This window comes from Homalodisca vitripennis, chromosome 1, assembly GCF_021130785.1.
Source record: "Homalodisca vitripennis isolate AUS2020 chromosome 1, UT_GWSS_2.1, whole genome shotgun sequence".
Classification (NCBI taxonomy): Eukaryota; Metazoa; Arthropoda; class Insecta; order Hemiptera; family Cicadellidae; genus Homalodisca; species Homalodisca vitripennis.
The window spans coordinates 29112393-29138316 of record NC_060207.1 but is presented as its reverse complement, the minus strand read 5'-3'; the positions used below and the strand labels follow the sequence as shown (position 1 = coordinate 29138316).

The 25924-nt window shown below is 32.7% G+C and overlaps 1 protein-coding gene across 4 annotated transcripts in view; it reads left to right on the top strand.

Annotated features, from left to right (window-relative positions):
• The window catches only part of LOC124358936 (NUAK family SNF1-like kinase 1), a 61351-nt gene extending 36793 nt beyond the window's left edge, over positions 1–24558 (top strand). Inside the window, exons 15-20 of one of the 4 annotated variants that reach the window (XR_006922090.1) lie at positions 467–619; positions 2137–2302; positions 3540–3637; positions 7764–7855; positions 16925–17040; positions 21975–22111. Coding sequence is in view for 3 of the 4 variants with exons in the window: in XM_046811212.1 (XP_046667168.1) it covers positions 467–619; positions 2137–2302; positions 3540–3637; positions 7764–7855; positions 21975–24244 (2779 nt within the window). In the remaining variant the exon portion in view is untranslated. Of the gene's footprint in view, positions 1–466; positions 620–2136; positions 2303–3539; positions 3638–7763; positions 7856–16924; positions 17041–18918; positions 18937–21974 lie in introns of those variants that run through there. The other 3 variants (XM_046811220.1, XM_046811233.1, XM_046811212.1) reach the window with 3 other exon arrangements.
• The last annotated feature ends 1366 nt before the right edge of the window (positions 24559–25924 follow it).

Below are 25924 nucleotides of genomic sequence, written 5' to 3'. Positions count from 1 at the left end.
AAAAGTTATTTATGTATTGTTTGTATGTATTATTCCTAAAAACAACGCACTAGTTGCTGATCGAAACTTTTATCAGTCTGGTAAATAAGCAATTCTGTGAGGAAGATCTACACTTGGTCCAGGAGGTAGTACAGTAGGTGGATGAACCGTTTGTAAGAGTTCCATAAGTGCCAGCATATCTGAATACTATATCAAATTAAAGTTTGGAATCTGGTCTTTCTAACCATACCTAATATATAGCGTTTAAGTCGCGGCATAACATCGGAAATACCGGAACAAGAGAGGCTTGTGTTAATAGATGCTAGAGCGTCTTTGCCATTCGCGAACGAGATTTAATAGACACTGCAGCGTCTTTCACCACTCGGAGGGTTAATGTAGTTTATACCAACAATTGTGAATAAACAATATTATCCTTATTACGACTTCTCTAATAATACAAAGCTAATCTTAAATCAACGTGTTGCAGTTTGTCTCGACAAAGTACGCAGGACTCGGACCTGGGCAGCACGGCCAGTATGGGAGAACCCATCCGTAAGTCTCCCAGGGAGGTCATCATTCCCATTGCCGTGGAAGGCGGAGGCTACGTCACGCCTAGTGCCGACACCATCTCTCGCATGAGGTACATTATCAAACAGAAAGCCTGGATAAAACTGTAAGCAATCCAGGCTTTAACCTGAGTGGAAGTGAAACTCATATTGTAAAGCAACTTGGTACTTATGGTTACGAGAAATATCAAATGAAATAGTTTTTCCAAGTAATAACATTTTAAGAATATTTATAAAGATATATAACATTCAGATTATCACTACTATTTTTTAATATTTTTTGGTTGTAATAATTGATGAGAAATATTTTTGGCTTCTATATAAATAAATTAATTGTAATGCTATTGTACTTTGTAGCTGTAAAACTGACTAGATTCACAATGTGATTGTCTTTTCACAAACTTTTACTCAAACATAATAGGGCCTATTTATCAGGACTGTTGATATCAGTGTTATAGTTAGGAAGTTGTGATTTATTGATTCTTGGAGTTATCACTATTTGAACTGAAAGAATGTCAGTTATCTGATAACAAAAGGAGGTGATTTCAAATCTGTGATCTTTGAAGATAAAAAATTTTCTGGAAGTGCTTCCATATGGGTTATTTCAACTGGCAGATTTATTGTAATATGACTAAAAGTCAGTTATTAAGCAACTTACAAATTTTCAAATATTATACAATTGTGATCAGGATAGTTAAATCTGATTAAATCATGACTAAATTTTCGTTAAGTTTCCTTTGTATGAACTGAACGTGTCACAGGTTATGAATTGTAAATTATTATAAAATAGTTTTTGATGGGTCTATAAAAACACTCCATTCTCCACTGTTTTACTCAATTATTAAAAATTAGTTCATTTAAACTACAAATATCATGGCAATACATCAAACTCTCTCCATGTTAAAAAAAACTTGAGACCTTTTGATCTCTTGTTCTATATTAACCCTTCACGCGCTGTTGACAAATATAACCGCCAATTTTTACTTTGCTAAAAACGCTGTTGACAAATATATTCGCTTTTAAACATTGAGTTTATTATTGGGAGTAAGTAGGTCCCAGTTTTGCTGGTGGAGTGCAGCAGCTGCTGGAGCATAAATCCCTCAATAGAAAGACACAGTAATAGTTGTCCCCTCGCCTCCGGTTGTTCTCCAAGCTGCAAAATGGCGGCGCACTACCCATGCCACTGCCTGTTTTTGCCAGACACTAGCGCTACTGACAAACTAACTCGCCGGTTTAGTTTGTTCGCGGACTGCGAGTGGAACTGTTGTGCGTACGTTGTCAAATTGGTTTGTTGCAAGAAGAGAAAAGGGGACGGGAAGATGTGTTGTGTGTAGCACACAAGATTTTGAGGTATATGTAGCGTTTGGGTATGGTGCGTCCCAAATTGCCGTAGCGCGGGAAGGGTTAATAAATAGATGGTCCTTAAATGTTTTTAATGTGCAATCAGATAACGAGAAAAAAAAATTGACTTAATGTCTAGACCGTATATTCTAAACATTTTTCACCGCTTTGAATTCTAAAATGAACTTATTAAATTGAGTTTTGAGAAAAAAATGAAGCAACCAATTATACTGTTCTTTTTTGGTTGCAGTTCTTTGAATGAGAGTGAGGATGACTTGCCGAGAGGGTTCGGTTTGCACAGTTCTCGCAGACACAATCGTCAGTTAGAGACTGCTGATAGTGTGAGCTCAGACGAGGATGATGACAACTTTGAGATCCTGACTGCTGAGAATCTCTTCTCCACATTGCTGTCCAGGGTAATGTTCCTTACTACTAGAATTGAATGAATCTATAGTATTTTTCATAGTAAAGGCATTGGAACAACGGTGATTGTATTAAGTGCCTAAGTATTCAAGAGTGACACCACAGGTCAAAGTTACAAATAACTGAAATAACTAGTTTTCAAATCCAAATTGTCATCAATTAGGTGCCTAAACATAATGAGCACTGCATTGGTTCTGTTACCAATACTAGCTAAGTGTCTATTCTAAGTAAAAGTTTTCTCCGTGGTTAAATCTTTGAAGGTCAGGTCAACAATTCAGTTTTAGATCTAAACACACCTGCCATTACATATGTTACTTTCCAAAACGGTCAGCCTCAAAATGGCATGTTTGACACACTGCTACAAAACCATCTGTAAATAGTAGTATCTTAAATGATTTTTTGTTGCTTTAAGCCATAAATTTAAAAGCATAAACATTTTTTAGTCTAACATTTTTTACGTGTTAAATTTCTTTTTATTGGATCGAAATCATCTCTCATGGAACACAATTTTTTACAAGATTATTGAACAATGTTCCTTCACTGATCTACTCCTTTTAATAATTTTCTAAATATAACAATATTTATATTGACTAGCACAAACACCAATTAAAGTGTGAAACATGAAACAACGCTTGACTAATGAGATGACCATAACACATCAGAGCAAACTCAAAGTAAAACCAAAGACGTTCAGTAAAGAAAATGGCTTCTATAGAATATCAAACCTTTTTTCTGTGTGTTATCCATATAACACAGTTGAATTTCAAGGCATTTGGACAACATTGAAAGCCATCATAATATGAGAGGGCTTTTATAGCACACGTTGAAGATTTTCGCATAGTATGCACAAATAAGCAAGTCGGCAGTTTTCGAACAAATGGCAATGTGCTCAACTGCATATTGTTAAAGGGTTAAAGATTAGGTTGTGATGAGCTTGATCCATATTATTATGCATTCTTTAGACTTCATCCGTTATCCATAATGTCTCCAGCCAATTTGAGTATTGTTAGAGGGATTTGGTAGTTAAGTAAGGGAGAATAATTCAGTCTTAGACTGAGGGCTCATTTTAAGCTTTAAAGATAGCCAACATAACCAGACCGGTATTTGTTCCGTAAACAAAATTTTGGTTTCCCTGCAGTTGCTATAAAAACATATCATCAATGAGTAGTGAGGATCAATTATGTTTTTCTTGAACAACACTCTTGATACAGGATATTTTTGTATGTACAGGTGCGCAGCCTGACCCAGCGGCTTAACACAGAAGAGAGACCATCAGCCTTCCCCCGATTGTTCAACCACCATCACTCCCTCTTTGACATGCCCCCCAGGTATCTTTGATATACTCTTCACCATAGAATTACACTGGTTACTAATCTCAAGTCATGTGGGTGCTCCCAAGTTAGGAACTGACACTACATTAGATTAACGTGCAGCTCTAACTTTGGCTAACTAAAATTGACTGTTCAAAAATTTATGATTACTGATAGTAAGAAATTTCTGTTTGGCCTCTGGAGTTAATAAACCTCATATAATAAACTCTGGAGAGCTTTTGGCTAAATAGGAATTGATGTTCTCTGTGTTTATTAGGCTTTAAAATACACTTATGCATACATTTTTGTTGTGTGCTGTTGGAGTTAAACTTTAAGACCCTTTGTTTTCCTGACCACTTGGCTAATAATTAATTACACTTTCTGTGAAGCCTGAACGAGGCCACACAGTGCTGGCATAGATTGTGGACAAGGTGCTATATTTTATTCTTTCACATACACCTATGACTTCTATTCATGAAATAATAAGAAATGGTTCTATCTTAAAAGTTATCTGGGCACTGATTCAAAATGAAAAATAACAATATCTACTAGTTTACCATTAGAAATGTAGAAATTTTGCAGTGCTCTTTTATTATAAAATCATAAATAAGTACTAAATTAGAATTTCTGTTTCTGTATTGAGGGTTTTTGGAAGGGGGGGGAAACTTGAAAATTAATGAAACATTGATAAAAACATCGAGAAAAACTCTTAGGTTTTTCTTAGGTAATATTTTGAAGTACTTTGAAAAACAGTTTGGCATTTTTGTTCATTACTTGTTATTGCTTTACTATTCAGCACAGCTTAATTGCTTTATTCATCTGCAAAATTCTTTCATTATAAAAACGCTTTGAAGAAAAATGAAATAACTTATTATTCTAAAACATCTTGATAAATTGAATTGAATATGTTGATAAATTGAATTTTTATTGAATTCCAATGCCCATTGTGGTTCCAACCATAGGATTGGCAGGAATATTTTCTCAAACATTGCTAATATGTAAAATGGTTACTGTTTTCGAGCCCTGACCTAACCCATTGCGTAGCACTGTTATTGTCCCTTCTCCTCTTGGTATTGTGTGTATGACACAGCTATCAATATATCTAGACTGTGTCTGATTCTTATGATAATGGGTTTCAAGCTCGTATAAATGAGACTTAAAGGACCCAAATCTCCACTCTGTAATAATTTTCAAATACATTTACGCACATATTTCATTGTATGATCACAGGAGATGTCTCATTTTATGATATAATTACTATAAATTGAAACACTTTTATAGGTGTTCAATATTTTTATTTGTTAATAAAGAAATCTTATTCTATTTTGTAATATATCATTTGTATATTCAAAAAGTATTTACAATATTATTAATTTACAAGAAAAAATTAAAAACGTTTGGATGTGTATTAATCCTATCTTTAAAATGAGACATCTCTCATAATCCTGTGACAAAAAATAGGGGTGAAACACTGTAACATTGGTCTTATGAAGTAAAACTCAAAGTTGTTTCATTTCAGCTGGCTCTAAAGTCGTAAGGAACACTGTTAGTAATTACAGTAAAACCCTGGTTAACCAAACTCACGTCATCCAAAACGGTTCCCCGAACTATACTGTATATATAATTAACCGAGCAAAATAGTTTATATTCAACAGCAGAACACTGCGCCAATCCACATTGCTGTAACAACTGACTGAGCAAATAATCTGTCTATAAGATGATTCACCTTCTCCCTCACTCACCAGCCAGTGCACGTTGCGCTGCACCACACCAGCATCTGCTACTGCGCTGCTCGGCAGTTATTTTTTAATGTAATTGAGTTAACCGAATAATTAGTTATCCAAAATGGTTGTCCTCCTTTCATTTTGGTTAACCAGGATTTTACTGTACATACTTTTCAATTATTGTGCCAACAAAGCTTTTAATCCCTGATCATCATTTGTTACAAACAAAGTCATCATCTTCAACATATTTGTGCCAGCTATTAAAATAACAACACCATCTATTCTCAAATCTTTGATATAGAATTTTTTACACTCAGTGACGATTTCCTTCAGTTTTGCTCCCAGTTTAGAATAAAATAAAATATCATAATCTTGGTAAGGTCTTAGCTAGAGAGATGCATATTTTCCCTGTGCTGTTCTCATATAACTAGACCGGACTATAGCTAATCTTGAATAGTTTATTTTGTGAATCAATTTCAAGGTGGAAATTACATTTTAATTTTTTTAGGTTACTAATTTCTGCTTAGCTTCAATTTAGCCAACTCTTTGTCAACCATTTCTTCCATTGAATAAGATTGTTGTGTAGATTATGAAAATGTTTTGTTGTGTCCACATTAAACATTTTTAAATTTCCACATTAAATGTAAATTATTAATGGTTTTCCTTCTGAAATTATATATATTTTTGTCAATAGAAATAAATGCATAATCAATCTTATTATCTGTTTGTTGCAAGCCATAAACAGAAGACATCTATATATTGGTAATAATTACGTGATATTTTAATTTATTTCATGTGCGAATTGAAGCAATGTTTCAAATTCATCCATATTCATGACCAGCTCATCGTAAGCCTTAATTTGGTTTATTATTAATTTCATAGAAAAACCTATAATGCCTTCAAGATTAGAAACTCCATTTTTGTAACTGTTATGATCGAAATTTGTAGAGTAAACCTTTAGCATTCTTAATCTTATTGAATGATGTCTTGTCTGTAGTTTTAAGTTATTATTCTGTTCATGCTACCATCATTTACATCTTAGACACTTTCTATGCTTGTGCATCATATTCCAGAATTGGCTCATAATATAGCCATTATATTTTTCATTACTGTTAATGGTTCATGTCTACTACTTGTTATTAACCCACTCCTATCCCCTCAAAAAACTGCTAAAAGTTTTCAGCCTGCATTGCTTGCTTGTTTAGATCTAGTCATTTCCCCCCTCTTTCTTCAATTCCTAATGTTATGTCATTCCATAGTTAAAAAAACACACTAAAAAATAAATAAACCCATTCCAACTTCTATGTGCGTTGCTTCATTGTATTCTGTGCCAACCTTTAAGATAATTATTGACTGATAATCTCAACACATTTAAATATATTAGTTGTTATGATTAGTGCGTAACAGAATTTGTTGTGTTATGTTGGACATTTTATGAAATTGGAATATGTGGATAATTACTGTACTGATGAAAAAATTAAGAATAATTTGTAGTATTTAATTAATTTGTTTCCTATGTTCTTTAAATGAAATTCAACATACAATTTACCCCCTCCAGACATTTCCTTAATGAGATCCCTCTATTTATAAACAAAATTCAAACGTAACGTAAAATGGTTTTGTGTTTCTTATAAAACCTCACGCTTGATATCTTATCCCTCCAATGTTGGGGAGTCAGAAAACCCTGCCAAATGACATGACAAGGAATGAGGGGGTACAAATACTAATACTAGCCCTATTTAAATGAAAATGTACAAAATGTAAGTATGGAATAGGCAATATCAAGTCTGTGTTGACTACACCTAAAAGCCTCCCTATCATGAGGACCTATGACCCTCTATTTTTAAATGTAGTTTAATATTCACCAATTTTTTATAACAGTGTTTCATATTTGGAAGTCAAAAAACCTTGCCAAATATGAGAAGGTTTCTAGGTGATAAAATATATATTGTATTTTAGTTAAAGGTCATACAAGCACACCTGAAAGATTTGAAACAAAATGGACCATGGAAAATAAGTGAACTGCCAGAGCCTGACTTTCAATTAAAAAACACATTCATTTTAAATAGTTATTCAATTTTTGTTTATTGGTGCTTACATAACCTGCTCAGAAAACTGAACATCTCTACTACTAACACAGCATACTACAAAACATCACGTTCTAAAATAAATTGGACAAATTAGGATAATTATTTATTTTTTTATAATTATATGTTATTTCAGTAAGGAGATTTATTGTACAAACTAAGAATCCAATAATGTAGGGTTGTAAAGTAGCAAAATAATGATTTAATTAAAAAAAAATCAAATTTTGTAGTTTTAAAGAATTTTAGAAGCACGAAGTTGCTTGTATTTTGTTGTCCATTAATTTATAAGAAAAATAACTGGATTAAAACTGTGTATGATTGTGATGGCTTCAGTCGCAGGCTGTCAGAGGCCCGGTCGTTCGGGCGTGCAGACAATGTGCCCTGGCGTCGCAGCACCAGCCGAGAGGGCTCACTGTTGCCACGAGGTAAGTCCCAGCTGTTGTGTTGCCGTGTCACACTAATTAATTGTTGCCCTCTGTTCTAATACTGCTGACATTATTGTTTTACTTAGTTATTGGATAAATTAATTTTGAAATTATAATAAACGTAATAATTTTCAGTAAATAACATACTCTTATGTTTTCAAATTTATTGTGCTGATTTATTAATACAATTTCTCATCAAAATTCATCAAATAAATTTATATGTATGTGTAGTTTCTACATTCCCAAAAATAAATCTTTGTTATGTATTTGTTATTAGTAAAAAATATACTTCGATCAGAACAAATTCAGATAAGTTTCTCTTTCCATGTTACAAACAATTCTAACAGTTTGATATGTGAGGTTTTTTGAAGTAATTTATTCTAAAACGAGATATTAAGTATCTTTTACTAAATTTTGAAATAGAAAGACTAATTAAATTTAATAGTAAAATGTGCACTTATTAGTGATAGGGTGAAAATTACATAGTCATATTTAAAAAAGGTTAAATTGAATTGCAATTATTGTGGGAAAAAGGTAGTTTTGCTTTAATTACAACTGAGGGTAATTTATATTAGTCAATAGGAAACTAAATATTTTGAACTGTTACCTCATGCATTCTCTCCCACCTGTTTGCTCTGTTCTTCAGTCTGATACTAAAAGTGACCTGCACAGATATTTACTGTTTCGTTTGGGGCTGTACGATTCTACTAAACGTGAGATATGCCGAGTGATCAGTTTTATGAATAGAAAAAATTTGTATCCTATGAAAAGATACAGGAAAATCACTGGGGTTATAATAATGAGATAACTAAAAGTTGAGTAAAAAAAACCATGTATCTCATATACAAGGTCTGTCCAAAAAGTGTCCGACCGCCGACCAGTAGGCAGCCGCGGCGTAACCGACCGGCTCGAACCGGTTATTGGAGGGGAGGGGCGAGCCTACTCTTTCCCATATTAGGTATTGAATACTATCCGGTCACTCAGTGAGTCACAGCGCTCTGTTCCATACAGTACTGCCGTGTGTGCGCCGCATTTCAATATGACTGAACGTGTTGAGTAGCGCATTTGCATTAAATTTTGCCAAAAACTTGGCCAATCAGCATCATAGCCGATTACTATGATACGGAAAGTTTATGGTGACGTGTCTATGGGCGATACACAAATAAAAGAGTGGTTTAGGCGGTTTAAAAATGGACGCATATCTCAGTGGAGAGTGATGACCGATCTGGCAGGCCTTCAACGGCCAGAAATGCTGAAAATGTTGAACGTGTTCATGCAGCAATTAATGAAAACTGTCGATTGACTGTTCAAGAGCTGGAAGAAGATTTAGAAATACCAAAATCGTCAGTTTGTAACATTTTACACGAAGATTTAAAAATGAACCGTGTTTCGGCAAAATTTGTACCTCGGCTGCTGACAGAAGACCAAAAGAACTGTTGACTTGAAATCACACAGAACAATCTGGATTTGATAAAAAGTGACCCAGGGCTATTTAAAAAAATTATTACTGGTGATGAGCCATGGGTTTATGGCTACGACCCTGAAACAAAGGCTCAATCTTCACAGTGAAAAACTCGCGAAGATTAACGGCCGAAAAAAGCAAGACATATTCGAAGCAATGTCAAGACAATGCTGACAGTTTTTTTTTTACCAGGACGGCGTTGTTCATCACAAATATGTTCCAAGAGGCCAGGCAGTGAATAAGGAGTATTATCTTGAGGTCCTAAGGCGTCTACGAGATGCAGTGTGAAGGAAACTACCTGAACTGTGGACAAGCCGTGAATGGATCCTGCACCACGATAACGCGCCAGCTCATTCCTCAAATCTTATTCAGCGGTTTTTGGTCAAACACGACATCAACCAACTACGACAGCCTCCCTACAGTCCTGACATAGCTCCTTGTGACTTCTGGCTATTTCCGAAATTAAAAATTCCTTTGAAAGGAATAAGATTTGACGATGTTGAACAAATAAAACAAAATGCGACGAAGGACCTGTTAGCCATTCCGCAAAATGAATTTAAGGAGTGTTTCCGGAAGTGGGAGGAGCGTTGGAATAAGGTAGTGGCTTGCGGAGGAGAGTACTTTGAAGGGGACCAGATTGCCGTTGCCGCCGAGTAACGTCAGTTCATGCCAGACATCTAGGTCGGATACTTTTTGGACACACCTCATAGACTAACATGTTTTATAATAAACTCAAGAGTAGTGTCAAGTTGTTTTGGAACTGGAATCATTCCAACTAGAACATTCTGGGCTCGGAACTAGTGCCACAAGACAATTCCAGTTCCACATGTTCCATCACAATGGTTCTTGCCTAGATTATGTGTTTCCTGACTGCTTTCATTATGGATTAATATAGTATGCACTATGTTCCAAATTCTTTGATAATTATATTTGAGGTGTAAGATTCTACTTCACAAATGCTATAATGATATTTACAAACTGTCTCTGCTCAACCGGTTTTCATTCATTATAAATATATTGATACACAATACTACAACAGCAATTACAATTTTTAATTTACTTGTAAAGTTACTGATAATATTGGTGATCAAAGTGAACTAAACAATTCATATAAACTTGTTTTATTTAAATTTAAAAAAAATGTATAGTTTGCTTAACCATTCCGACGGAACTGTTCCAGTTCTTTGGTCACCTCTCTCATTATTATGATTGAGCTTATCAGTCATTATAGAAGGCCGAACTAAACATTTATAATCATGGATATTCATTTGTTTGCAATTAAATGTAATGTATCATTTTCAAATCAAAGTCCATAAACTATGCTAAAAATTTTGATAACCATAAATCAGTAACCATTTGGTCTTGAAACATGACATATGATTCTTCCATCATCATTAATCTGTCTGTAGATTTTATAGCCCCATAACTGGACAGTAAATATCACTATTGACATACTCCTATTGTCAGAATGGAGAGAGAAATTTCATGTACCATGAGGTTACATACACGGTGAAACCTAATTATGAGGGCTGTGACTACCACTGCCAAAAGCGTTGCCGCAAACAACATGTTAATATCATTGACTGAACCCCATCCATCAGTGGTAGAGACCATATTATATAGCAAAATCAAAACTATCTCTACTTTTTTAATAGTTTACTCTACTTTTTAATTATTTTGTTAGAATGTTTATTAGCAATTAGGTGAAGTATAAAGGACAATATTTTTTATTAATACCTGCTTTTATCCCAACTCTATGTGTTTTAAATATAACTGTCACTAAAATTTGTTTCAAGTTACAGTGAACTCTTGGTAATTCAAACTAAATGATTGGGGGGGAGTGAGGGGATGTTGTTCATGACTGATACAATTGAACACAACAAAAGCGAATATACTGAATAGTGATGACTTGAACTCTAGTCTGATAATGATGGTCACAAGGGCAATAGTTAACAGAGCAAAGTACTCTTCTAGGAAATACAGGAAAGATTTGCATTCATATTTAAAACAATCAGAACATGGAAAATAATTCAAATCGTAAATTATTCACCAAATAAACTACTCAAGATGACTAGGTATCTGAATACTGCTATCACTTAGAGGATTGTTTTTTTTTGTGTATTTAAAAAATGTATGTTAGTATAATTCCACTAAAAAATTGCATTGTGTTTATGAAAATGAAGTACAAAAAATGAATTTTATTCATAGTTTAGAGCTTAAATGCGATTGAATGTATATTTTTCAGTTTAATTTTTTAGTTTATTACTTACTGAAGAACAAAGATTGGGCTTCAGACTGTATAATTAATTGTTTGATTTTAAGCACTAATGAATCTGTGTGAATTAGACTATAAGTTCTTTTGAATAATTTGAATATTTTGATATGATATGGCTAGTAGTAGTTTTTCAAAATTAACTGTTTACATTTTTCTATTAATTCATATTCTGTTATTAATACTTTGAAGACCACAGGCAATGCTATAATGTACTTGTTAGACCATTGCCTGGTATCTAGAGGATTAAAAACAAGTTAACAGTACATATACATGTGAGGTAACTTGTAAAACTTATAATATTACGTTTTATTATTCAAAGTCATTATTCCTTCAACTCAATACAGTATTTTTATTTCATTGCCTAAGTCACAATAAAGAATACTGTATGTTTATTCCAAATTAAATTACACACATACATTGGTAAGAAAAAAGGTTTACACTAAATTAAATTTGATGTTCATATTGCTTTAAATTGAAATGTTTACAGACGTATGTATTATTTACAAAAAACATTGTTTTATCTATATTTACTCACCATGACTTATAAGTTTAATACCTGCATGAGAGAGTTTTAGACCCTGATGTTTTATCAACTGCTTATTAAAGTTGTTAATTGAGTTTTCGTAGTGGCAATGATAATTTTGTTTATTGTTGTGTGTGTTGGTTGCACTGATAGGGTACGGCTCGGCAACCCTCTCCCGGCAATCTGCTAATGTGTGAGACAACCTTGCTTTCATGACTAGCTGTTATAGCTTATTATTATAAAAATGTATTATTATTGGCCTTTTTGGTGAACCTAGTTTATAATAATAACAGTTCAACCAGTGATTTCTTAAGTTTAAAAAATTTTAAATAACATACACCAATTTTGTACAAAATATAGTTATTGTAAAATTTATCGCATTGGAAGATTTCAGGTATACGCTTTCTAATATTATGTGTGGGAAATAAACTTGGAAACAGTGTTTATATTTTCACTAACAAAACATGTACATACATATAGTAAAAAATATAGAGAATTTATACTAGTTTGTATATAAATTTACGAGCTATGCTTACTAATTGAATTTGATCCTATATAATAATATATTTTCTAGTTAAAATTTATTTTCACAATATTTATTGTCCTTTCATGGCATTCATTACTTCATTATTTCAACTGTTATAATTCTATCAGCTTTTATAAAGGCCAAATGAAAATTCAGATTTGTAATTAGTGTTTGAAGTAATTAGTAAAAATTGATTACAATGTATAGGCTACAATTGGAACACTTTAGCCTGAATTTGAAACCATTTTGTAAATTTTTATAATGAACCACATCCGTTTGGTTGTGGCATCTTACTAATGCTTTTATTATTGCTAGCACTTATCACACTTCTGTGGTTTTAAGACAACCTTAATTTTATTTTATAGAATTTGAAGTGTTAAATTTCTATAAATAGTAGCTTGAGTTGTACAGTTAGTCAGATTATTTATATATCCATGCATAATTTCATACATAAGTTTCTTTAATTGGTAAACAATGTTAGCTCTGATATGATCAAAATAAATTTTAATAGCTTTTTAAATTATTATTCATAGTTAGGCCTACACATTTTTAAAATCTTAGATTATCTTTTGCTTGAATATAACATTTTTACCATAGTGACAGTTTGAGAGTTGTATTTTATAAATATTTAAAGCAAAAAGGTACATTAACAAAAAAACACTATAACACAATTAATTATTAACCTCCTTATAGTAAGTGTACATTCGTTATTAATTAAAGCTTATAAAGTAATTGCTGTACGAGGGTCATTCAATAAGTCCTTAGAAAATCCAAGAAATGGCTAGTAGTATAGAAAGTAAATGTTTGCCATTAAGTAGCACTCCTAACTAGCTGTTACAGTGTCAACTGTATCCATCTTACAGTTTAATTGTTGTCAAAGTAAACAACTTTAATTTGTCTATAAAAATGGATAAAGTGAGTTTTGAGCAGTGATTGAAAACTTTTATTTAAAAAGGTTGATTCCAAAAGACATCAAAGCTGAGTTCAACAAAGTTCATGGCACATCTGCTCCTAAATTTGCAACAATTGAATGAATGAGTTTAAACGTGGTCGTAGTCCACAAAAGATGAATGCAGATTCGGACGCCCTGTGGAAGTGTCTACCCCTGAAATGATAGACAAATTCTACGATATGATTTTAAATAATCGATTAATCAAAGTGTGAGAAATAATTGAGGCGACAGGCTTATCTCAAGGTACAGTGGCTTCAATTTTGCATGAGGAATTAGATGTGAAATCTTGGTGCAATCACGTATCGACTCTGTGGTTGTTTTGGCACTTTTCAGTCTCAATCCTGATGAGTTACATTGTTGATGTATAACTGTTGATGAAACATGGATACATCACTACACTCCATAGACAAAAGAACAATCAAAACAGCTGATTTTTGAAGGCGAACAGACTACGAAGAAAGTGAAGATGGTCATGGTACACGGTATTTAGGGATATTCACGGAATCATCAACATTTATTACTTGAAAAAGGGAACAACCATAATAAGAGAGTAATATGCATCATTATTGGAACAGATGAGCAAAGAAATCAAGGGAAAATGGCCTCATCTGAAAAACAGAAAGATTCTGTTTCACCAAGATAATACACGGGTGCACACCTGCACAGATGCGATGGTCAAAATTAAGGAGTTAAAGTATCTGTTATTACAATATTCTCTGTATTCTTGAAATTTGGCTCCCAGTGACTATTTCTTATTTCCAGACGAAGAAATGGCTTGGCAGACAAAAGTTTTCATCTAACAAGGAAGTAATCGCCCAAACTATTGCCTATTTGGAGAAGCTACAAAAATCATACTTTTTAGACAGCTTAAAAAATTTGAAAAATGCTTAAACAAATGGATTGAGTTGAAAAGAGATTGTGTTGAAAAATATACAAAATTTGGCCAGTCTTTTTTTTCTAAGGATTTATTGAACAACCATTGTAACAACAAACAAATTTGATTCCAACTCCATGAGCTCCACAATACAAAATAATGACAAACTCTACAAACTCTTTTATTTTTCTCTAAGCTAATATCTGATGTTAGATCAATTTGAGGTCTCATTTCAATGATATTATATAACTGACGAATTATAAATCAATAATTATAAATGTAATAACACATGAAATATATTTGTTGTATATAAAAAATATGAAATGTAAAATAAAATACATTTAAATTATAAACTTGTTTAATTTTGTTTAAAAAATTGAATCTTCAAATTTGACATATGAAAACCAAATTATTGAATTTTTGGCATGCCATTGTAATAATTTGAAAGATTTCCCCTTTCATCCAGAAGATATGTTTATCTTTAGTATGCTTTTATGCTACTTACTAATACTTGCTTTAGGTTAGAACATTGATTGAATACTTTTCAGAGATAAAACAATTAATAAAAATGACACTTGTACATTTATTATTCTGCCAACACTTCAGTGCAACCAACACAATATCTATAACATAGTTACTGGTTCAGCTTCCACTGTTTTTGCTAACTCACCACAATGCATACAATATTTCTTGTTCTTAGTAATCTATAAATTTAAGTTCTTTTTAACATTTTAAAAATGTTACAGTTTTTCTAACTACACTAAAGTTTAATAATTTATAATGCAATATAATCACTTTCAAATATTTTATCTTACCAGATCAAACTTTTATTTATAAAATTTATTAATAACCTACATGCTTTATTAGTGTTGCTTAGTACCCTTCTGAAGTTTGAACGTCTTGTTACATTACGCATTTTTAGAAACAGTATAAATTCTGTAGTGAAGTGGGAATATTCAGAATTTCACTCTCAATGACCTTTGTAGGTTCTATGTTAATCTATTAATTCACAGTAGATTTTTGTGCAGTACTTTAGATTTATACATTATTAATAATAAAATTATTCATTAGTGCTTTACATACCATATAATCTCTTTTAATGTAAAGAATAAATAATAAAGATTTTTCTCAAGAAGAGCTGCTTGGTAAACTGTTATGGCATGGATATTTATTATATAAATGTTTTAGACAATTTTCTGTCGATTTTCAGTTTAGGAACATTATAGAAATTTAAAATTCTAAGTTAAGAATATTTAAGTCACACAACACTGGAGAGTAATTATTAATAAGTACCAAACTTTATTTTTAAAAAATTGTTTTAAATTTGTAAAATTCAAAATAACTTAGCACATTGTAGATAAATATAACCAAGCATCAGTAGGGTTTTAATTTGTCTCAGCCCCTTAAAATCAAAAGTAATCAAATTATAAACTTCATTAATTACCTTGAGAGTAAATTACAAACTATGAAATAATCTTAAAAAATAATTAAACCTGCTTATTTTGTGTAAGTAAGCACTGCAGATATGCTGCTTATTCAAAAAGTATTGTACAACTTAAATGAATAAAAGAATTATGTTATTTAAAAGAAGACTGAATCATACCAATCTTTAGAAAACAAAAATTTAAGTGTAGAAGTTCTTGTTGTACATAAGTTTCAGGCAGTTTAGTAGCACATTTTTTTTAATTTTAAATTTTTGTCATTTATGTTCAAATTAGACATTTCTAGTATCTTTAATAGAGATCAATATTAGGTTCCGTCTTTCAAATCATAGTTTGCAAATTGCAGCTTAAAAATCCGTGGAAAATCTGTCTTATAACAAATTATATTTATGATTTGTTTTAGCTTGTTTTGGATTGGAATTTATGTAACCGATATTGGCCAAAGTGAGGAATCAATAGATAAGCAAGTGTATATACCATACAGGTTACTATATATCGTGACATTCTTATTACTCCATTTTTAAGCTAGTAAATTCACATTGTTTTAACATTTATATGGAGGTCTTCAGTAGGAATACTATAAATAATAATTCAATATCTGGCTTGACACAGGAAGTGATTTTAGTCTCAATTCTGCTGATCATTGAGGGTTGTTGTTATGTTAAAACAATAACATGAGTTGTGGATGAACAGAAGTTCCTAGTCAATGGAAGATTAACTAACGACCAAAAATCATCCAACTTGAGAATTATCATTATTACACAGGGCATCCACACTCATTATACACATCTGTAAAAACTCAAAATGACTTGTAAAGGAAAGATAATTAAATTAGGTTTACTTAAAGTGTTGTGGGAAATTTGTAGTAGCCGAGAACATTTTGACTCGAGTCATCTATCTGTAATCTAAATAAAATTTTGCACAATCTACTGAGGATAGAGAAGTAACGTAGATATAGCAGTGGGTGGTGGGGGTTGAGATGAGCCGAGCCGTACTCTGTGTGTGTCTGTTGCAGCGGCCGAGCTGCGTGCCGCCGTGCATGCCCCGCCAGAGGATGACCAATAACCAACCGCCTAGGTAACACTAACATTACCTACATTACCCGCCTCTACCTCTTGTTGTTGTTTGTCAGTAAGTTCAGTTATCGTGGATTAAATAAGATATTTCATCATATTGCACTGAAAACAATTTTATTCATCTTGATTATTTATAAATTGGTGTAAAGAATTGGCTCGGTTATAAAAAAAATGACAACGGTTGTTGAATAATTTTTTCTTTATTTAATGTAAGTTATTTCAGTACAGTATGATGAAATTATTGTTTGTAACATGTTTAAAAAATGCTTTAGATTATTATGAGTTAGCTCTGTGTTGATCAAAGTACATATTGGCCTTATTTTACTATTGGTCTAGGAAATGTAGAAACATTTTACTGTAAGTAAAATAAGTTGACAAGTAAATTAAAGGCAAGATCTGCTTTCATAAATGTAAACAACTATCTACTGTTCTTTAATTCTTTAGTCCTTTAATTAAATATCAGAAATTTGAAAAGCTAATTGGGTTTTTACAATCTAGCATTTTTAAATCTAAAAAGCTAATGAAATATGATGTGCTAGTTTTTATCTGCTTTCTTCTCAAACGAGAGAATCCAGTGCTTTGCTTGGACAAAAAGGCTTAAAAGAGTGGGTCACAGTAGACTTAAGTGTGCTAATTCTACAAGTGTTAGTATAGTAAGTAAATCAAATTAACAATATCCAGAGTGTTGATAAAAAAAAACCACACAACTTAAGCGAATTTTTTCTTAAGTAATTCCAAAAACTGTGAGGACTTTTTCATCTGTGTGGCTTGACCAGAAAAATCATTGGGGAAAAGTTAATTTTTTGGGGGTTGCTGATAAACTTTTATTGCACGCTGTACCACTTAGTAGCTAAAAAGGTTGGAAGTTCTTCATTTTACTATCAAGGTTTAAAACACAAGATTTTACTTATTTTATAGTTAACAATATGATGAAAATGTAGTTTAGTCTGTAGGAGAATACATTCTTCTGGGTTATACTCATAATTATACACTAGTTTTCATACTTCATTTGAGATGGACTGTCTAAAACTAGTAGAAAATGTTGATGGTGAACATTTTTTAAATGGATGGTTATAAAAAAATATATTGTACAAGTAACAACAAAAATAAGTGTGGTACTGTCTGTGACGTAGAATGTTTAACAGTACCATCAACCCAATACTGTATTGACTCTTCCCATTATCATGTTCGATAAGATCTTTGTACACAGTGGTCCATGGGGATCAACAGAATAAGGCTTAACAGGGGATTGCCCTCTCTTTATAAAAAATAATCTTATTATTATAGGGTCTTGTAATATTGTCAAGAATCTCCCAAAAATAATACTGCATGTTTTGAAAATTCACCTAAGATACTCTGACCATATAACTGAAGTCGGGTCTTGTTTCTGGTCTCTTTAATGTTTAAAAGACAAGCAACATTGGAATTTTTCATTGTATGTTGACTGTTAGTCTTTGCTGCAGTCAAACAACTTTTCCACAGTATTAACTTCTCTGTTTATAAATAAAACACTACCATAAGTGAAAAGTAGATCTATACAAGGTAAAGCCATGTTAACTTATTCTGAATTGAAATGCATCTAGTCCTGTATTAGTTTAAATATATTTTAATTAAATAGTTGAGGTGCACCATTCAATAAGAGCATAATTTAGGATCGTAATAGTTAGTATTAATGACAGGACAATGTCTTTTGGTACAAAGCCATTTACTGAAACAAAGAGTTTATGGAAAATTCTATAAATGTTTGGTTTAGCAAAGAGGGTGTAGTGCACTGAAATGGATATTTAGGTTACAGCAGGCAAGGGGTTAAAGTGATAAATATACTGTCTGCTAAAAGAGAAAAAACACCAATGAATGGTTTTTATTATTGCCTTACCAACCAAAAGATCATCTTTTTAAGTTATTTTGATTTATAATTTTTTACTTCTTTTAGTACAGTAGAACCTCTCATATCCGACCATGACGGGACCGAGCCATGGTCAGAACGGCCAAAAGGTCGGATATCGGGAGGAGCAAAAAACTTTCCCAGGTAGAAAAAACTACATATATGCAGTGTACTACAATAAGCAAACAACTTTATTGTACTTGTAAATACCAGCATTCATATGTTGTTAACAAAAATTCAAACATTTACAGTTTTTAAATTAAATGGATTTGAGAATAAAATCTAAGCGTATGTACAGTACCTTATTTAAAGAATTCAGTAATAGATTTTTGTTTCAATTGTCAATCTTTTGTCTGTCTCAACATCTGCTTTTGTCAAAGTAGGCTCATGACCAGTCTCAGGTTCTTCTTGTTTCATTGGTGGCAAAATCTTTTTCCAAGCCTCCTGAAGAGTTTTTTTAAATTTCATCCCGAGCTGCAGCTACAATATAGATAGCATTTTTTTATTTAAACTTTTTATTGCCTCAGAAAGGTTACATTTTTCTTCTGTATTTTCTCTTTAGCGACTCAATGACGTCCTGATCCATAGGCTGTAATAAAGGTGTAATGTGGAGCAGTAAAAAATGAAGCCTTGATGTTTTCTTTTTTTAGTTCAGATTTAGAGCAGCAATTGGCAGTGTTATCTAAGAATAAAACAGCACAAGTAGGTAAATTTTTAAACTTTAAATATTTTTTTACTGAGGGGACAAATTTGTCAAAAAACCATTCCTCAAACAAATGACTCTCCATCCAAACAGATGATTAATTACGATAGAAAACTGGAAGTCTTGCCATGTTTAGCTTTTTAAATGCTCTTGGCTTCTTAGATTTCCCTATAATGAACAACGACATTTTGTGGGTACCTGCGCAATGCTACAAGTTGTAATTGTGAGTCTGTCTTTAGCAAGCTTTGTTCCTAACACAGGCTCATTTTTAGCAGCAAGTGTGGTTTTTCTAAGCTTTTTGTAATTTAGGCCTGTTTCGTCTATATTGTAGACTTGTTCAGGTACAAGACTCTGTTCTATGACCAACTTCTCAAATTTTTCTATAAATTCTTTAGCAGCATTATCATTAACTGAGAGTTTCCCCCCCGCAATTATAACATGTTGTATGCCATGGTGCAGTTTCCATTTATGTAGCCACCTTACATAGCTCTATACCTTTGTAGATCACCTCCCAACTTGTCATGCAATTTTATGGCTTTTTCCTTTAAGATAGGGCCTGACAATGGTGTTCCTTTGTGTCTTTCCTGACAAAACCAAATCCATAAGGCTTCACACTTTCAGTGCCAACATTCAGTTGTACTGGTCATTTAAAGGTGTGTGAAAGTGCTGTCTGGTATACTGAGCGTCTAATAGCAAGAAGGTATAAAATTTTAAATTTGTATTTGGACTTTTATTTTAAATCAGTTTGTTTATAAAGAAACAGTATGTTGTTTATTTGTCATTGGATACATAATGTAGTACAATGCAGACTTGCCTTCAGCTCTTTTAATTTTTCATCCCGGCCCCCAAAGTTGGTGTTTGCTAAATTTGAGGCTAAACAAAAATAGGTGATGAATTTGAAGATAGGAAGAAATAGACCTTAACATAATGGTTTGAATATAATTATATTTAATTTTAAGGTTTGTACCACTGCGATTCTTATTCATTCTAATGTATAGTGGAGTCACTGTCTGACCTATGTTGTCTTTGGGACAGTTTTTACATGACAATTGGTAAATGACTGCTGGATTCACAAGTCATATTTATATTTACCCAGTTATCAGATAATTTCTCTATGTTGTTTTATTACAGGCATTTTTTGAAGGGCTGTTAAATTACAAGTTTGCAGTGAGGCCTAAACAAGGCTCACTCACGGCCTAAAGGTTTTTTGAAATCTTGGGTTATTTCATCAGGGGGTAGTGTAGGTCTTATTGATAGATTATCAAATTTAGAGGCTTTTTATAAACTACTCTAAGTGGACTACTAAACAGATTTCTTATTACAGGTGAAGCTTATAGAAAAGTATACATTGTTTTTAAGATACCATCATTGTTGTATAGCTCTGGAATGTATTTAGCAATAAACAATATATATATATATATATATATATATATATATATATATATATTTACATAAACTTTGGAGATGGGGATGGTATGAGCTCTGGGGGTTATGTTCAAGGTATGCAGTTGTTTTTTATAAGTGCTAACATGAGGACAATTGCAAGAGGCCTATTTTATATAAAAAATTTACCTAATAGCTGGCAGCTTTTGATAAAAGAACCATATTGATTGCTGGTGAATTATATTGGTTTTTGATTGGTTAAACTTTAGCCAATCATGATACTGCCCCACTCCCTTCAATTCTCTTGTATAAGTGGATGTGAATTATTGATAATCCCTGTAACTGAAGGTGGTTCTCAGTAAGGCCGAAATATTTCAAAATTTTAATTGTGTTAGAATTTTTCTAAGCGATTTGATTGGAATAGTCGAGTTATACTATGCAGGTTGTTTTTACGGTTGATTGTACTATGTCATTATTTATGTGATCAAAATTAGCTTTATGATTTTTTCATCATTACAGCTCTACAAAAACAATTATAATCTACAATCACTTAAAAATGATTATTTGTGTTCCACTTAACGTGTATTATATTTCTGTCGGTTACAATCGTATTACAACTAAACATTTTGTCTATGTTAAAGTATGACAAACTAAACACCAATAATGACAATTTATTTATTTAATTCATTTTTAATTTTTATGAGTTTTAAACCATCTTTTTATATTTATTTTTTGTATATGTTTAAGGTCAAGAAATGTTTGCTTTTTATAGCACAGGTTTGCTGTTGCTGCACTGTCATATGCTGACTCTTATAGTGTTTGATAATACATGATAATACTACTAGTTTGATTGACAAAATGATCCTTCTGCTAAACAAGTCCATACAACTTATTCACAGCCCATCTGCAGTTTTGATATGAAAGGTTTAGTAAAAGTCTATTTAAATAAAAAAATTATAAAGTATTTAGAATTGTACAATATTGTATAAAATTGTCTTTAATAATGTTGCGGTTCCAGATGGGTCGGTTAATAAAATCGGAGCTCCACAACGAACTGGATCCCTAAAATCATCAGGGAAGGACAAGCCTCCGCCATATCGGCCGGCAACGGTGCGTAACACTACTGACAGCTTGAGGCGTCATCTTAACTCTACAAGTACAGCAGAACAGATAGAGCAGGAGACTATCACTACGAGCACTCCACCGGACCACACCCATCAAGAGAGAAACACAAACGAAATTGAAAGAATAGATGGAAAATTAACTCCAAGCTACAATTATTCTAATCGAGGTATTCCGACTGCAGAAATAATTGGATCTTCTGTGAAAAAGTACTCTAGATCTGAGTCAAAATCAGAATCAGCAAAGAAGACTTCAAAACTACCACGAGTTTCCCCAAAAACGGTTCAGGAACAAAAGGGAGAGAAGAAAGAAGAATTGAAAAGTTCACTGAATACAAATAATGTTCATGAGCCAGCTGTTCCACAAGGACAACCACGAAGAAATTCTCTGGAGAGACCATCATTTTACAACTCACTCTACAAAACTGGATCAAGATCTTATGGTAGCAGCATGTCGAGGTCAATGAATCTTCCTCCAGACCATTCTCTCAACGGAGACCTCTCTTCAGATCCTTCTACCCCTACTAGGAGTGATCACCTTACCAAACTTGACAAATATTTGTCATCAAGAATGGATAATGGGGAGAATTCAACACCCGAGTATGATTTACACAAGGCTAGACCTTTCAGTACACTTGGACGATCCTATAGTGTAAAAGGACCAGTAGAAACAAAGCCCTATGACATCTTGAAAACAACCAAAAAGCCTAGTATGGAAACAGATATTGAAGCCAAGTACAGTCGCAGTCCTAGCACCATTGCTAGGGTTTCCAGTTTGAAAGAGAGTGATAGATTTTCCTCAAGGTTTCTCAGGCCAAAGTCATTTTATGGTGCCACTGACTTTATGGATTACCAAGGGCTACAGCCCAAACCTCCAACTGAAACCGTGAAACCAACTGTGGATTTGCTTTCTGAGAGAAAAAGTGCCTTTGTGGGTAGACGAAGTCCAAGCTATCAGAGATCAATATCGCTTTTTGAAGGTAAAAAAGTTGATGAATATAATCGTTCTTTAAGTGTTACCCCAGAACGGTCTGTTCTAGGAAAGTTCTTGTCTGATAAAAAGGTTGAAAATGAGGTTGAGAAATCATCTAAAGGTGATAGTAATGAAAAGCCCAAAACTCGTAAAGTTTCTAGATTTTTAAGGCCTGACTTTTATGATACACCAAAAGAAGAGAGTGTTTATGTCAAGAAAGAAAAGGATAAAACGTTGACAAATCGCCCTAAGAAATCTTCAAAAAAATTGCAACAAGAGGAATTGAAAAATCAAGAAAATAGAATGAGTATTGTTGATAAAGCTATTAAATCACTAAAAGAAAAAACCTTGAGTAAAAATGATCATGAATTAATGGCTCGAGAATCAAATCTTATTAAAAGAGCTGTTTCTCTAGAAGACTGCTCTCTGATCCCAGAAAGCAGGAACAGAAGATCCTCATCACTTACACCTCAGACATACACCGATAAAAAATACAATACAGAAAAAATGTTTCAGAAAAAAAAAGTTGAAGACTTCAAAAAAATTGTTGATCACAAACTGAGCACGAAAAATAGAGAATTGACTGTGGAAAGTCCCCCGCAGAAGCAAGATTCTATAATAAAGAAGTTGACTCGGAAATTAAGTCCAAAAAACAAGGTGAAACAGAAATTGTTGAACAATAGTGATGAACAGAGTGCTTGCAATGGTTCTGTGAACACAGTGGAAAACAGTGTTGTGGAGGATTCTGGAACATCTGGTCAGGATGCTCGCAGTCGCCTCAGTCGCATTGCAGGACTCAAGCGATTAGAGTTCACTCACCCGTTGCCAAGTGCTGACTCGACCCCAAGCATGGAAGAGTCCAAGTTAAGTGGCGAATTTGATGATTCTTCATCGTTCCTCTCCCCCACAGAAGACTGCAGTGACACGTGGTCAGTGAGTTCTGATTACGCAGATGCCCGAGAGTTCGTTACCCCCACAAATGAAGACTCTGTAAGTGAGAGAATTCGTAGGAAAAGTTTTTATTCCCGTTTTAATCAGTCAAAACGCAAAAAGTCATCGCAGTCCAGCCAGTTGAGTGGGTCCAGGTCTAGGCTGCCGATGTACTCTAAGTCAATGTCTTCTGATTTTTCTAATACAAATCTGTCCAAACCAATGAGGAAGATTTCAGATCCAGAGGCTCCTGTTGATAATTAGAGTGGAAACACGATGTTCCCTCAGCAATAACAAGATTGAGCGAATCTGTCAATTAGTCTTGGATACAACCTGCCAATTCAGGCCTAAGTGACATGTAACCTGTATGTAGACTTTTTAGTATGAAGAGGAAATATTTGGAACAAATTATATTCTCTATAACTTAAAAAAGCTTTTCAGTTTATTATTTGATTTTACCCGTGTTGGAAAAAGCTGTGACAATTCTAGTCATAAGTTGTTGCCAATGAGTTTAACTCAAAAGCATTTTAATTTTTGTAGACTAATAAAAAAAAATAAAAGTTTTAGTTCAACTTAGATCTGTTGTTTTTCTGTCTTGGAGTATTTTTTAGTTAAATTTTATATTGTTTAGATTTGATCAGTTTAGTTTTGCCTTTGTGTTTGTAGCATAGTGTAGTATTATTGTTGCGTAGTTTAACATTTGACTGAGTCTCTTGTAAACTAAACATAGACTAGGTAGTCTGAGCTGATATTTTTGTAAAACCATTGTAGTCATATGTAGAGTGGGAGGCACAATCAAAAATAAGAAGCTGTGAGAAATTTGCTTTATTATAAGTATTAACAGGGATCTGAAACTGCCAATAAAATATTAGTTGTAAATAAATTTGCTGGTTATTTAATGGATAAATTTATTTTACAAACCAGTATAACAAGAACAATGTGGTTATCCTTTTTTTTATATACTTAGAATTCTTGTTAACATACATTATTATAGCCAAAATCTTATACTTAAAATTAATAATTAGCTTAATGCATTGCTTTGTCATTTAATAAAATGTATTTCATCATAGTTATTGTGTTAATGTTACTAAATAATTACATAATTATATTTTAACTAACTTATTTTTTATTGTAATTTTATTATGTGCTATTACTTATTTTTTAATTATTTCTAATTAATTTAAAATTACAAAAATATGGTACAGCAAATTGTTTTTATCATTTATATTATAAAAATAGAAATATTTATTAATTTTTTAAGCATGCCTCATTGCTTGTACTCAGTGGCATACCCAATGGAGGTAGTGTAATGTTCCTTTTTTTCGAAAACTATTCTCTACACCCCCTCCCTCCCCAAATTATAATGAATTATGAAGATCTACATTATATTTTTGTTGGAAGTCATGGAACTTTCCTTAATCACTCATCTTTGGCTCGCTGGAAACTGTTTCCAGGTTCCCAGTGTGGTGCTCCGTAAAGTTGGGGATAAATGATAATAGGTAATAAGTTGATATTAGAGATTAGGGTTGCCATGAAGTTAATTAGATGATAGCAAATGTTAACTTTTTTTAACTAACTTCATTTTTTCCTCCGTAAAACTAACAAAAGCTTTAATTAAATTTCATGTTTTAGTGCAGACATAAATGGGGTATTATTTGTGTATGAGTGTGAGTTAAAAATAACCAAGGCGATGAGTTTAATGAGGAGAAGATACTCAAACAGGTATTTATTTTTTAGAAGGATAGAGCTGGTCAGGGGCAGGGATTTACTCTGTCGGTGAGAATTGTAGTATCAGGAAGAATCAAGAGATTTTAACATCTGAGGGTTAGTTTGATAGGGAATTACTACTGAGTGGAAAGGTTAAAAAAATTGTAACAGTATTCTGGGTGGTAAATTAAACAGAAATGTGTGTTTAACAGAGTTTAAAATATTAGTTTTGTAAAA